Below are 16,129 nucleotides of genomic sequence, written 5' to 3'. Positions count from 1 at the left end.
GAAAGTCGATGAGAGTACACCTCTGGCAAGTCCATCACTGAGTAGCACTAGGACGGGGTGAAGGATCACTACCACACACGCTTACAGTACTCCACAACCATAGACTATTTTTATGGACAAATAGAAAGAAATAGAAACACTCTTTATTGTTGGGAAGAAATTGGCCTTGATAGTATCAGCATTATTTGAATTTTCCCTAAAATCCTCAGGAAAGGGTCTGTCAAAGTGATTAACCTTAGCTCCGCCCTCTCGTTTTCACCCACCGTTTCAAATGATTGATTACCCTTAAGCCCCTCCTCCTGACCTATGACCGTAAGCTAATATCATATAGAGGGCGCTTCCTCAGACGGATATTTATGTATGGAACTGCCAACACTGTCATTACGCATCGTCACAATTCTTTGGAATTTGTATCAATTTGTGTTACATTTTTTTATCTGATATAGAGAAGAATGGTTCGATTTCGTAAATAGATTGTGTAGACGTTTTGGAACGTTGTTGTGAGAGACGTTTGCAAGAGGAAACATGGGAGATGACAAAAAGAAGAGCTCGGAAAGCAAGAAACCAAAAGTTGAAGAAGGGTCTGGAAATTTATCCGATAGTAATGGAAGTGGTACCTCTACAGACGACACTTCTAAAGGCAAAAATGGGTCCAGCAGGAAAAGAAAGCAATCATCTGCGGATTTGGAAATGGATAATGGTCTCCCTCCGCAAAGGTTCGCCGCCAATGCACGAGAGAGGGACAGGACACACAGTGTAAATACTGCTTTTATCACACTAAGAACTCTGATTCCAACGGAACCAGCAGATAGAAAACTTTCCAAAATTGAAACCCTAAGACTAGCAGCGAGTTACATAGCTCACCTAAATACGGTCCTTATGGTCGGGACTGATTGTCTTGACCAACCGTGTGTAAAACACCAAGCCATGTTGCGGGGAAGCATGGACCCTATGCCGAAACCAGTGTGCACTTTCTGTCTCAGCGCTGCTAGATCCAGGGCGGTAAGTACTGTATTGAAAATAAAGGAATGTTGCTAGCTGTAAGGTAAGTTAAAAATATTATTCCAGGAAAGGTCATTATTATTGGGAATACAAATGGCCTTCATGGGAACATTTTGCAAGTTAAATTAATTATAATGAAAATAATATACACTGAAATATATAATGATGACCCACGCTTTGTATATTGCAATGAAGAAAGTTCTCTGGTGCTAAACAATTGTCTTAACTATTATTTTTCTACAGCAGACACACTTGAGTTCAAGAGACAACAGTCCCTTCTATTGTGTAGACAATACACTGTTGAACTTAGATATATTGGTGTACCTCACGACCCACCCCATTCTATAGGGGATAATTACCGCCAGATACACTGGAAGAAGTTGTCAGGGGGGAGACTGAAAGGAAGAGACTTTTTCTGCTATGTTAACTGTCACACGAGACATGTTTGAACGGCGATCACAGCTGGTCAAGCGCTTGATTGACACCTCCACGCTTTCGGTATCCGAACTCTGACTCTGTCCATCTATATCGAGAACACCTGGCGTCGTATATTCATCTCCACAATACATATCAGCAATAATATTGCATCATCATTCACCTGCCAGTACTGACTGCTACATGATAATAACCACCTACACCATGTGTGATAACATAAACAAATCTATTCAGGAATATTCAAAAAGACTGAATCCGCGTGTACCCATTGAAAGGAATTTACAAATTCTGATCATCACGGTATGGACAGTTGACGAACGAACAGCCAAAGTGTAGGTTTACTGTAGATCGAAGGTGCAAAAAGGTTGTTTCTTCTTTTGTTATCATTCCTGTTTAATTCCATTGATCAACCCGTTTGTTTGTTTAATATTTGAGATTTCCGACCTCACTAATATCAACACAGATTATTACGGCGTTTCATAATTCCTTTGGAAAAAAATGTTCCATATATAAAACAAAACTTTCATTAGTCGAAATACTGCAAAACTTATTACAAGTAGGGTTTGATGAAAAGAATATGTTTTCCAATTTTTAAGATTTAAGACGAACATCCTCAAACCTAGGTAAAGGGTACAGTCTGAGGCTGAAAATCTCGATGAAGAATAATAGTCACAATAGTGAACACTATGCAGTGTGACAAATATTAAGATCAACAAAACGAAGTAAAACAGTTCAATTACACGATGATGAAATGTATAAAATAAAAATTTGTGTTCACAACTATTTGGCAGATGAAAACACCGGCGATGTACTGTTGACTTAACCATATCCTTCTACACCTTCAGCCCTCTCTGGTTATGGTCAGACGTTCACTTGTCCAACATGTCGGACAACCTCAACACAGCAGCCGCGTCTGCTAGCGATTATAGAAACACAATAATTAAGCATACATTCGTATAACCATCCAAGCGAAACCTTTGTGTTGTGTGGATGGTCACCACATGTAGTTGTATCGCGCGCGGAAGCTGGTCTTGTGTGCACGCACGAAATGCAGGGGGAGTGCAAGAGTTCCGAGTGAACATTCTCCCAACTCGCACATAGTTGGATGAAAGTGGGGAATTTATGAGATGTAACTATAATGAACCGTAAACACGAAGTGAAATGCGACAAAACTATATGTGTCGACGTGGGAAAATATCAAGAAGTGGAAACGTGTAGGACATGTTGGTTAGTCTGTAATTATAATGTGCGGATTGTCGTGGTATACAGACAGAGGTTGGAAGTTTGGGGTTACAATTATGTCATGTCTCCTCGTAGATCTTGTATAGAATAAACGTTTATGTATGAATTTTCAGGAAGTCTTGTTTACTTTCTGTTTATTAACTATATTGAGCAATTTGTAGAAAGTAGTACAAACTTATGTACAGGGATAATGTTCAGTAGAGTAATCTTGTACAAGATATACGCGAGTATTTTGTTCCTCTTGTCAGTTGTTCTTAATTACAATCCTTATCATAAACATTTTAGATACAATAATTTGATTATTTGAGTACGTTTTCAGTAGGCATTTAATTTTGTTTTTATTGATAAAACGCACCACGATGAAATGAATTATCTTTTAATATTCTGTTAAAATGTTGAGGACATTACACATTGCTAGTGCGGTAAATTGTATCAAAATACACCTACTTTGATAATTGATAGTCCAAATGTGGATAATGAAAATTAAGCATGGGAAACAAGAGTGATCTGTGGATCGAGAAGGTGCACACGTGGCCATATTGTGACAGGGGCACACACGGATCATTGTGTATGGTTGTAGGATATTGCTTCATAAACCTAAAGATTACCGCCTCAAAACAATGCTATAGACAAATAATATTACTTCATAAATTTAAAAATCTATGTCATCAGTCTCTCATCGTGTAATGTAATTGACCCAAGAAGCACTTGTCTAACTACAGGACAGCACACTATATAGAAATATGTGCAATGAATCCAGAACATATGCAATGGAAGATTTCATCAAGGTCATCTTTAATTTTTTAATTATCCCTTTTGTTTTATACCGTGGAGGTGTTCTCTAGTATCCATTTAGTCAGAATAATTCCTGGACACGTATAAAATATTGCCATCAAACACAAGAGGGACATTGCCAGATCCAAGAATACGCAGTTGTTGCAAGTTGACTTACAGTTGTTTTGATGACGAGAGTTTACCCAGTGTTCCATGGGTTTGAATTAGTTTGCAATATTTGTGTATAAAGTCAATATCAAGTTTATTGTAATTGTGCGGATATGTAGTGTATACTTTAGGTGCATTTAGTCTGTTGGACGTTTCTGCATTTAACAGGCATAAACTTAATCAGCAATTGTTGCCTCTACTACTATTTTCCAAATGTCTGCACAATCTCTGACCCCAACAAACAGTTATTAAGACGATAACTTTAACCGGCTTGCCTATACGGGACATGAATGCCACGATAACGCTCATTTTTCGAGTGTTGTCATTACTTGCCGCGCGTCGTCATATCCACTAGTTAAAAAAATCGCCTCCTCTTTTCATCAAATGATTTTATGTGACGTCGTTAATATTTTGTCTCGAGTGATGCATCTTGATGTGGCACAAACTTCAATAACATACTCGCATCATAAGCGGATAATACATGAATGCGTCTATGTCATGACCCCGAGCCTCGTCAGCTACTGTTTGAAATATTTTGTATTTCTTGTAATATATTCAGTTCCACGTACTTGTCAGTTGATAACCACACTAACAGCTCTGCAGTAGAAACAACAACAAAAGTTCCTGTATCTGTATTCAGTTGTCTTCCTGTGTGACTTCATTATCGTATCACAAAAATAAGTACAAGAAATATGTCCGGTGTGTGTGTGTGTGTGTGTGTGTATTTGAATTATTTGATTCACGAGATCAGGGAGAAAATAGGAGATGAATTACTGGCGGGCCATTAGAGATGAACCAGAAGTATTCATTTTTCATTTATACTTGCTTTATGGTGCACCAATATCAGAGTTTAGTAAATTGTTCTACACTTGATACGTTTCAAAATAAGACATTTATTACCCATGACAGTTTAAATTTATGGGAAATTAATCACATTCACAGCGGTAGTATCGCTTCAACGTAGCTTCGTCGGAACAGATACTGCCAAGCCCAAATATAGATATAATACAGCGCCGGGTGCACGCAGGTGAAGAAGTCTGGACACAGGTTCCCTGTGAGAGACGACGTACCTCTGTGTGAAGCATGGGTATTGTGTGTTGGGGGCGACATATCGGTGTGTGAAGCATGGATATTGTGTGTGTTTGACGACATATTGCTGTGTGAGGAATGATAATTCTGTGGTGAATGACATATCACAGTGTAAAGCTTAGGTATTCTGTGAGGGACGACATATTGCTGTGTAAAGAATGGGTATTCTGTGAGGAACGTCATATCGCTGTAGAATACATGGGCATTCTGAAAGGGATGACATATTACTTCGTGCGGGACATGTCGCTGTGTGAAGTATGGGTATTATGTGGTGAATGACATATTGCTGTATTAAGCATTGGTATTGGTATTATGTGTGGGACGACAAATCGCTGTGTCAAGTATGGGTATTGTGTGTTTGGCGACATATCGCTGTGTCAAGCATTTGTATTATGTGTGGGACGACATATCGTTGTTTCAAGCATGGGTATTGTGTGTTTGGCGACATATTGCTGTATTCAGCATGGGTATTGTGTGTGGGACGACATATCGCTGTGTGGAGCATGGGTATTGTGTGTTTGGCGACATATTGCTGTATTCAGCATGGGTATTGTGTGTGGGACGACATATCGCTGTGTGGAGCATGGGTATTGTGTGTTTGGCGACATATTGCTGTATTCAGCATTGGTATTGGTATATTAGGGATGAAAACACTTTTCGAAGTTTCTTAAATGAACAAAAGGAATAATGAACCCTAAGGTGCAGTACAATGACACTTACTCGGCTCTGTCGAGATGGTTTCATTGTATTGGAATGAGGAAACCGGAATTTGTATTTACATATTTATTGTCTCAGTTTAATATTCAGAATTCGAAAAATTCAGTAGAAAGTAACAGAAATTCTGAAAATCAAGATCAATTTGAAGTGTTTTTCTAAAAGTTGACGACCACAAAACCAGGAATTGATGCGTTTGTGCAATGTAGTAATAAACCATTCACAAGCTAGGTGAAAACATTATTTTTAAATTAGAGACATTAATATTATTGACATAAAAATATACCTTACAACTCTGGGTTTGATATCATGTCTGAACTTCATATGAAGATGATAAGCGTGGAAAATAAAAGGAGAGAGATACAATTAAACCGTTATATGTCTGTGAATTTGGCAGCTGAAGCAAATTTGATTTACGGACCTTTTATCTATTCTCTTGAAACTTCGAAAGGGGATACTTGATGTTTACGTCTCTCTGTAACGCCTACTTTTTTCACAACTCAGTTATGGATACATAAAGAGCGCTACTATAAATCTAAGTTCCGCCATGAGCAGGCTACTATATCGAACTGCAAAATACCATAATGCGAAGACCAGTTATATCCTATGAACAGGATGAGGTACTTCAGGGGGTGGATATTGTATAAGATGAACAGCTGTTTCTATCACAAGCGCCATCGCGTTTATTCGTGAATACTAGATACTACATAAGGAGTGTATTATTTGTTAATACAATTGTTAAACTTCTTACTTGGACATTAATCATTTCACACATATGGGTAGCCTAAGTGTAAGCACGAAAACTACGCTTATGAAATGAAACTGACCGTGCACTGCAGTTTTATTTAGGAAAATTTAGGAATTTATACAGTGGACGAACAGTCTAACATTGCAGGGAATGGTTGGGTTGTTTCCTAGTCATGTCTATTTGTTATGGATAATATGTGTCATAAGATGCATTTGTGCTCAGATAATTCCCCTTTAATACAAGCTGCTTTGAAATCTCGCGAACCTCAGCTTCGTTTTGGATGTGACACCACCACCTCAAACGTTCATGTCTCTAAGCACAGAATTTCTCGCGCTCATCAGAGTAATTTGATTGTATTTTAGCGTCATGCCATTCGGGTCGGGCTCAAATCAAAGCTATTCGGCAATTTCACATTGTTCTTTCGAGCTTTGCAAATCGATGCTAAAAGTGATTAGACAAATCAGTTTAATTATACTGACTGCCGACTGCCAGCGTTAGTTCAGTAGCGAAACCCGAAGTATGGCCTATCTTAGATCCATTTGTAGTGTACCTAGATGCACGAACTCAGCTAATAAAGCACTAAAAATATAATAAATCCCTGGACAATTGAGGATGCACTTCTCCGTGTGTATGACGTTCTTAGTTTTGATTTTTGAAATCTCAGTTTAGATAATTCTCCATAAAAGATATGGCAGGTTTTTTATTTTACCGAGGCCTGGGGCTGTTTTCCGGAAGCTGTCTTGAACAAATACATTTGGTGATAAGTTAGGTCACATTTTAGAGACAAGCCCAATTTTACTACTTGTTTCATTGAAGACCCAACGTTGCTCATAATATCAACGACTGGTTCGTCAAGACTTTGTACTGGCCCGTGCTATGGCTGGAATATTGCTCACGGTAGCATAACACAGCAAAAACAAAATAATAGATTTCTGGTTTATTACTTCGACAGATATCAACCATTGATGAATTAATTATCAGTAATAAGTGAAAACAGTCAGCACTGAGAAGGACAAAAGAATGGCATGGTGATATTGGAACTCATCTCCGCTGTAAAAGAGTGCTGAATGTAGATCAAACTCAAATTCAGATCAGGTTCAACAAGATCATTCAAAGCGGAGAACTCTGAACGATAACTTCACCATAAATTCATGACATTTCAATTGACATTTTGTATTTACAAATGACGCACGCACGCATACATATGTAATATATAATTTATATGTACATAAATACATACATGTGTGTTTCTTCTTGACATAAGTACATAATATATATGCATATATATAATGACTGGTATATTGATATAAATGTTGATCATAGCTTATTGTTAGAGTATGATAAAAACAATGTGTTGCATAATAAGGTATAGTTTTGTCCTGAACTATAATAGATAAAGCACAACGACGTTTAAAACATAATGTAAACACCACTAACATGGGTGGTTTATAATTTGAATAGGTCGTGTTTATTGTACGTCCAGTGTGACATTATCCATTCTCTCATCCATAAAAAAGGTTTTTTAATTAATTTGCTTTAGTTTAATCACGTAACTCGAAACAATTGACAAGTGCTTTGTAGGAGCATGCAAGGATGAGTAAATCAAAGTTAATGTAAATGTTTCGACGGAAGATTGAGAATGCTTATGAAAAACGTAGATAAGGAAATTTCTTCCTAATATGATAATCTTTGTGCTTTGAAAAAAACGTTGCCTCGATTTGGGTGTGGCGTTAGATACAAATTTGAATCTGCCCACACACCAGATATATTGGTGACTATTTCAAGTACTATATATGTAGGGAGAGGATGAGAGGAAAATATGCAGATAGCCTATTTGCATGTACTGTGCCTGTAACAACGGCATGGTCAGAAGAGCTTTCACATATCGGTGAACGGAGAAAGTGTTACTATATGGAGGGTTTTGTTCAAATCTGCAAGTCAGATCATAACTGGTTTTTTTTACATAACAAGTCATTCAACAGAAATTACGTAAACACGCTGCAATAATAACACACATTTTGGCTAGCTTAGCCAGTTCCTTTTCCGAGTACAGGAAGCTAAACACATCAACCCCAATCCCGCAACAAATGTCACCTGCTTGCAAATGGTCAAATTCGGCATAAGTCAACATGTTAAACAAGACAGCACTAAATATTGAAAAACATGGTTCCTGGGTGGATGTATATTTAAAAACATAAAAGTCGTACACAATATCATCTAATCTAGATTTCTCAATCTACACTTTTCTTCGCCTAACAACTGATTCTGATTTTGTGTAGTAGAACCTGTAACACATCGTTTCGCCTGCAAAGGAGATGTCTTCCTTTGTCACACGCCATTGTGTCGGACAGAAAGCTCACACTCTCCTTCCCATAGTGTCATGCGTTCAATCGATTCGTGACATCGTGCTCAGTGGTGTAATACTGAGTCATCGCTGCGCCGGAGTGAGAGGAATCTCAGTGTAATGTGATACCCGATTGGTCATCAATCTGCGTGTTGATAGATGTTTGTAAATTAGCCCTTGGTCTGTCTGAATGACTCCAGGCTATACATGTATATCGTTAAAGGGGAACAAGGCTCTGACTTCAACCCGGGTGTCTAAACACTGTCGATAATACAAAGGGCGCTTGTTCATTAATTTCTTCAACCTAAAAAAACAGACAAAAAGAACGGTTGCAATAGACCTGTTATAATAAACATTTGATTTATTTGAAACCGTGAATGAAACACCATTTTACCATGGATGGTTATTGTATACTATCGACTTTTGGATGTAAACTGAACAAAAAGATAAAGTCATCAATATCCCACGCCCTTTTAAATATGTGCCTCAATCATACAATGAATATGTCCTATACCTCATTTTACCAAAAAAGGCTGTGAGTACGACTGACATAATTACAGATGACTAACCCGCAAAATAAAACCACCATTTGAACCCTAGTTCAACTTGTTGACGCAAAATCTAAAAAGAACATATTAATTGCAAAACCAACCAGTTAAGCATTTGCATGATACAAAGAAATGAGGAACTTTTTGTGAGTTATGCTCTGGAAACGACCCATACCATCGTTTATAGTCCAACTTGTTCTCATGGAAACGTAAAACAAATCATTTTTGAATAGCACAAGGCACCAGATCAGTGTATACCTGATGTGTATACAAAGTTGCATAAAGAAATATTGAATGGTTTATGAGTTATGCTTCGCAAACAAAACTTCATTTGGGCGGGGCGTAACAAAAGCAAACCATTAAAGTAAATGTGTATGTACCATTATGTTCTTTAATATACGGCAAATACGTGTTCTTATTATTTTTGCAATGAACAATGAAGTTCAGTTCATATGCTCACAACAGCAATGACTAATTATACTGCATATGATACAACAATCTCTACTCCCTTGTTGTCATGGTTATCTCCCATTTGTTAGACTGGCATCCATATACCACAACGTTAGGAAGAGTTGGAGATGGACTTTGAAACCATTTGACATAGTGACATTCCAGAATATCAATAAGTAGTCTAAATGTCTTAACAATAGTAAAATGAAGATAAATAAACGAAGTCACCACAGATTTGTGTTAGTTTTGTTTCTCAAAATTGTGGGACCATTTTCTCCTAAACATGGGGCCATTTTGAAACAATTTGTGGCCATTTTCTCAAAAATTGTCTGGAACCATTCTCCTGCACCCACTCATTTTTACCTGACTTAATGGACATGTTAAAGAACTTCACGAAAATATTTGTCACGTGTACTATCTCAGCAGATCAAACACCTATGTGAAACACCTGAAAAAAACTTCCGTGATCATTTGAGAAACGAACTCGAGTTAAAATATCCCGAAAAGAGACTTTGAACAAGTTTCTTTATACGGCTGCATATGTATGGGATATTCTTCCTTTATGTGGATACATTCCTCGAAAAAGGTAATTGCCTTATATTGTAATTATTATGTAACTTTTACCGGTTGTAAATACGATATTTTCTTTTTGTTTTCATTCATTTGCTGTAGCTTTGAACAGAATCATTCTAGTTCCCTTTGGTTATCGTTGGGAAGTTCTTCGAAGACAGACAGAAAGACAGACTGACAGATTGTTTGTTACAGTCTCACCTCTGTTTACATATTAAAATAAATGACATAGTAAAATAAACAACACAGAGCCATCCGTCTATGGGTTATGAGAGACTATTAAATGGAATTGCGAATTGCATAAAACTATTTACTAAAAGGCGCATAAAACATTAAATAAACCAAAACACATTCCAAAACAGACAACAGCAATTTACACACCATGATATAAAATAGATTTGTCATAAAAGTTTGCAGGTCTTGGCAACTAAGAACAGTACATCAGTATAAAGACACTTTTTCAACATCAGAATAATCATTGAAAATATAACAGACTTGAGTACATCGTCTTAATAATGGTGCTCTAATTTCATTATAAAAAGGGCAGTGTAACAAGAAATGATAGTCATGCTCCACACACTCTTTATAAGTAAAACACACCCTTTATACAAATGGCAAGTTTTCGTATCTTCCTGTTTCTACTCTTAAAGGCGCCACACCACAACGCAGTTGAGTCAGTGAACGTCTTTGCGACCAGGGGAGGGAACTCTGTACGTGCCACTCAGCTTCATAGGTGAACTTAAAATGTTGATAGATACTCAGTTTATTTCTACCGTTGCCACGTTGACTATGCGGTTGCTGCACTTTACTTTTCGAGTCCTGCGCGTAGATTTGCATCAGTTTGACAGCTACTTCGAATACAATGATTTTGATATTAAAACAGTTGTCCAATGGAATGAAGTGTTCTAATGAGAGGTTTGTTAGCTTGGCATGAACACGGAAACTCCAGTTACGTCCGTTTCTGTTTGCGTGACAGTCCGTCCATTTGAAAATTCACAAGCCGTTTCGTTTGTAGACGTGTATGTCGCATACTCAATGTGTAATTTTAATACACAAGGCAATTTGTCATTATACAAACCGAGTGTCCGTTTATTTAACGTATTTACTAAAAGATATTAAGAAGTTCAAAATGGTTTAAAATTATCACAATTAGCTAGGATTACAAGTACGTTGACTTTCATTTTCTTTTAATCCTATCATTAAGTCACTGGTTGATGAAATTAAACATCAAAATGTTTGAATTCGTTATCATAATAAACTAAATGGACGGATATTTCATTCAATTTGTAAAGTAACTGAAACATTTAAGCGTTTCATAAATTGCCAAAGTGAAAAGGTTTAGTCATGTAACACAGTGCTTGTAACATATACACACGATGGGATAAACAGGGCTCAGGTGAAATCATTAGTTTGTGTCAGTCAAAATGGTGTAAAGGAAAATCGCAGAATTCAAAGCAATTAACTTGCCAATACGTCGTCAACATTACCGATGCTACCCTCAAAGATACCTAAATTTCCTTATTAATTCCAAAACAAAACTGTCATTGTTGTTGATCAATGTTCGTTTGTTTGTTTGTTGTTTAACGCCTCACTCAGCAAACAATATTTTGTCCCCGAAAATGCTTGAAAAAAATAATTATGCTTCAGACAAAAAATTGCCTGTTGCACGCCCTTATGGGAATTACCACATAGCTAGTTTTTTAATGCAGTGTATTTAGAATTTATAATCAATACTAGATTTATTGGTGCCCAAGGGCTCAGTTTGGGGAATCTCACAACTAATTTACACTTGATAAGTGAACGAACCGTGCTGGTTAATGCGTCGGCAATGAAGTGTTAATGGGGATTTTACACATTCGGTCACGGTCTCTACTTATTAGTTTTTGCTCAGCATATTGTAAATGACATAGGTGTGCTGAGGCCACACGCCCTGCTTCAAATTGATTGGCGCAAAGACGTATATACATGTACGTCCGTGATTGGCGTTATACAGATTATGTTCGCGGTTCAATACTCAGAGAATCACATTCATTACGAACAAATATACTTTACACTCCCATGTATATGTGAATTGATAACATGTGTCCACATCACAATGTAAAGAAACTGATAAAGTAGACCGAGAAACATCAAACATGTCCAAAACAATAAACTGCGAAGGTTGGACTCAAACCAGAGACCGACATGGTTGAGGGACACCTTCCGACGTGGGACAGCAAATTAAGCACGTGCAATTTCCCATACAAAGGACTCCATTGCAGCAGCCATATTTAACTTTCTCTGATAAACGGATCTCTCATAGCGTTTCTTGTGACCTTAACAGCTGTCAAAACAAAACACGGGGATACGGTTGACGGGTCTGCACATAAATCCCCCAAACATAAATATGTATTGCGATAGTGTGTATTTCACTAAGGAAGAGCCGGGCACAGAGAACCTCCGTGATAAGTGTGGAGTGCGTAAAGCATACGGGGTCTTATAGGAGAATAAACTAACAAATAAACAGCCATGTTCCCCAAACAGGCTATCTTTATTTCGTCCAGTATGTGCTTTCCGCTTTGCTACGAACCTGTTATATTTGTGCTGCAGTAGATTTAACAATATTGGTTGAATACATTGGCACGGGGTAGTGTAAACAATACCTAAACTAATCCTGTGAAAAAAATGTGTGTGGAAAATAGCTACTTGAAAAACTTGTATTGGTTGTAGAGGGGTTGTAGCCTATTTGTGTCCCTGCTAGATCTAGAGGTCTTCCCCACAGCCACAGTGGCAACAAAATATATACTCACTACATTCAGTATAAGTTACTGTTGAATATTTGCCAAGGATGACATTATAAAGAATTGATCTTTCAGAATAACGACACAAAGCATGTAGAATGGGATTCGGTTTGTCCCTATTGCCTTCAGCCATATGTGCTTTCGAAAGGCAACAGCATTTTGTCAGCAAGTTTTCTAAAACAAATATGCAACTCCTTTGAAGGCATCTGTTTGTAATGTCATTAGGAGTAATCCCAAATATGTCATTTGTCATTTTTCTTGACAGATGTTAGATTTTGAATCTCTTAACCGAAAAAAAACTACACACTTTATTGAAATGGATGTCGTCAAAAGTCTATGTACCCTTTCAACGCGATATTATGTTACAAGTTTGGTAATGCTTTTGAAATATTTATGACAAAATATATTTTCGAAATAAAACTCTTATACGATCCGTTCCAGCTTGTTCATCTAGTACCGGTAAATTCCAGCCTTACACACATATGAATAACTATGAAACGAATCATGAGAATGTAAACTTTTTTATCCAGAATACAAACAGTTTTATATTTGGTTACTCAATAGTTTCTTTAAATCTGTTAATGTTATTCTTTACCGTATATTAAACAATCTATCCTGTTTCATTCCAGGTACGCCCAGAAAGTTGTATGTTTAAAGATGTCCGACACGCTATGCCTATTCGACGATAGCCCAGATGACCCGTTTGAATACAGACTTTCCGTAAACATGGCCAAGTGGACTTCAGTCAATCTGCAACATGGCATGCATGTTTTATCAGTCATGATCGACACCATCCAACAGAAAAAAGGAAATATGTAAATATTTATCCAGTAAGGAACTGTATGTTGTTTTGAGTCCAAAACTGAAGCCAAGCCAGCGGACAGCTGAATGTAGACATTGTGGGCAGCAGTAAGGCAGGCCCAGAGGATGGCTTCATCGTTCATCGTAGTCTCGTAAAGAGTCAATGTGATGACAGTTCCATTCCAGGTTTAACTTACACCAAGATATCATAAAGCCAATACTATTATATTGAAAATTCCTATATTGCAACCTGAGCTTACAGCGGTTGTAACACGTTAGTCGTTGGTACAAAGGTGGCCAGGGCAGCGACCTTGTGTGATCACACTGTTCTCTAACGGTGTTACGGTCAATGAGGCTTCAAAGTCTGTATCAAACTGCAGAAATTTAATTTCAAACAGGAAGGTAAATTAACGGCTTTGATGCGCCAGTGGTCGTTTCGAATAACTGATGGCCACTATCGTAAATCTGGGCTACTTCTAGAGTGTCCAGCATACTGTAGTCTTTGGTTGAACAACAGTACTGATGAGTGCCCAGTGGAAACACTAAACCCCTGGTTCCCGATTAAACAACACTACTGATGAGTGCCCATTGGATACACTCAACTCCTGGTTCCCGATTGAACAACAGTACTGATGAGTGCCCAGTGGAAACACCCAACTCCTGGTTCCCGATTGAACAGCAATACTGATGAGTGCCCAGTGGAAACACTCAACTCCTGGTTCACGATTGAACAACAGTACTGATGAGTGCCCAGTGGAAACACTCAACTCCTGGTTCACGATTGAACAACAGTACTGATGAGTGCCCATTGGAAAAAACTCAGCTCTTGGTTCCCGATTGAACAGTAGTACTGATGAGTGCCCAGTGGAAACACTCAACTCCTGGTTCCCGATTAAACAAATTGTACTCATGAGTGCCCAGTGGAAATACTCAACTCCTGGTTCCCGATTGAACAACAGTACTGATGAGTGCCCAGTGGAAACACTCAACTCCTGGTTCCGGATAAAACAGCAGTACTGATGAGTGCCCAGTAGAAACAATCAACTCCTGGTTCTCAATTAAACAACAGTACTGATGAGTGCCCAATGGAAACACTAAACCCCTGGTTCCCGATTCAACAACAGTACTGATGAGTGCCCAGTGGAAACACTAAACTCCTGGTTCCCGATTAAACAACAGTTCTGATGAGTGCCCAGTGGAAACAATCAACTCCTGATTCCGGAATAAACAACAGTACTGATGAGTGCCCAGTGGAAACACTAAACCCCTGGTTCCCGATTCAACAACAGTACTGATGAGTGCCCAGTGGAAACACTAAACCACTGGTTCCCGATTAAACAACAGTACTGATGAGTGCCCAGTGGAAACAATCAACTCCTGGTTCACGATTGAACAACAGTACTGATGAGTGCCCAGTGGAGGACTCAACTCCTGGTTCACGATTGAACAACAGTACTGATGAGTGCCCAGTGGAAACACTCAACTCCTGGTTCACGATTGAACAACAGTACTGATGAGTGCCCAGTGGAAACACTCAACTCCTGGTTCACGATTGAACAACAGTACTGATGAGTGCCCAGTGGAAACAATCAGCTCCTGGTTCACGATTAAACAACAGTACTGATGAGTGTCCAATGGTAGGACTCATGTCAACTGTTCCAATCACTGATGTCTTGTGTCTGGAGTTTCTGCACAAACCTATGTGTTGTTTGTAGCCACATGGCTTGAATGCTCATGCATATACTAATGATGAATAAAGAAAGTTGGTTCACATGATATAAAGGTTATCACATATTGTTTAGAACATATGTTAAACGATTGTAGTTGCGGCATGCGTGATGTTCCAAGGATGCGTGTTCGTACAAATTTTGAGGGGTGGGGTGGGCCGGAGGGGGGGGTCTGGGGTTTTATCGAATACATTGTCCCCATAAGACATAGAAGAAAATAATTCTGCTACAGGCTGATGCAAAAGATAGAAATTTCCCGTGAAAGAAATTACGTTGTTGCAAGGTTGTTTTTTTCTTTTTGAAAAATCTAGGCTGTAGCTTGAACAAAATATCTAATCATATTTCGAAACCTTAGGCACCCCCTTAGAATATCAAATTGTCGGTCCTTTAAATCGACAAAACTCTTTCCATAATTTGAGCAATAGTCGTATGACGCTCTTTGAAGGGGAACTACACAATAGAGAAGGACATTACTGGGGTGAAAATAATCAAATCAGTTTCTGTGCAGGTTTGTCATTCATGATGTCAAAATAGCACCCCACAGTAGATGTAGTTTTGATAAAGGGACATGGTGGCCCTGGACCGTCTGACAATACGATGTTTGCTGTATTTGCCACTTGCTAAACGTCTAAATTCAATATTGAATACCGAATTACATTCACTATTGAGTGTTTATTTCCTGATTAGGCAAAATAATTGAAGACATCTTTCAAAAATTGTTGAATGTACAAAAAGTA

General features: G+C 38.1%; 1 protein-coding gene across 1 annotated transcript; it reads left to right on the top strand.

Moving 5' to 3' along the window:
- The first annotated feature begins 365 nt into the window (after nt 1-365).
- LOC124127681 (transcription factor 15-like) lies at nt 366-15,196 on the top strand. Its single transcript, XM_046491084.2, has 2 exons — nt 366-1,002; nt 13,494-15,196. Exons 1-2 carry the CDS (start codon nt 526-528, stop codon nt 13,551-13,553), a joined length of 537 nt encoding a protein of 178 aa, XP_046347040.1. The 5' UTR covers nt 366-525; the 3' UTR covers nt 13,554-15,196.
- Nucleotides 15,197-16,129: the final 933 nt, after the last annotated feature.

The sequence above is a fragment of the Haliotis rufescens genome, unplaced genomic scaffold, assembly GCF_023055435.1.
Source record: "Haliotis rufescens isolate VD_foot unplaced genomic scaffold, xgHalRufe1.0.p SCAF_10, whole genome shotgun sequence".
In the NCBI taxonomy this organism is placed as follows: Eukaryota; Metazoa; Mollusca; class Gastropoda; order Lepetellida; family Haliotidae; genus Haliotis; species Haliotis rufescens.
This window is presented reverse-complemented; position numbering and strand designations above follow the sequence as displayed.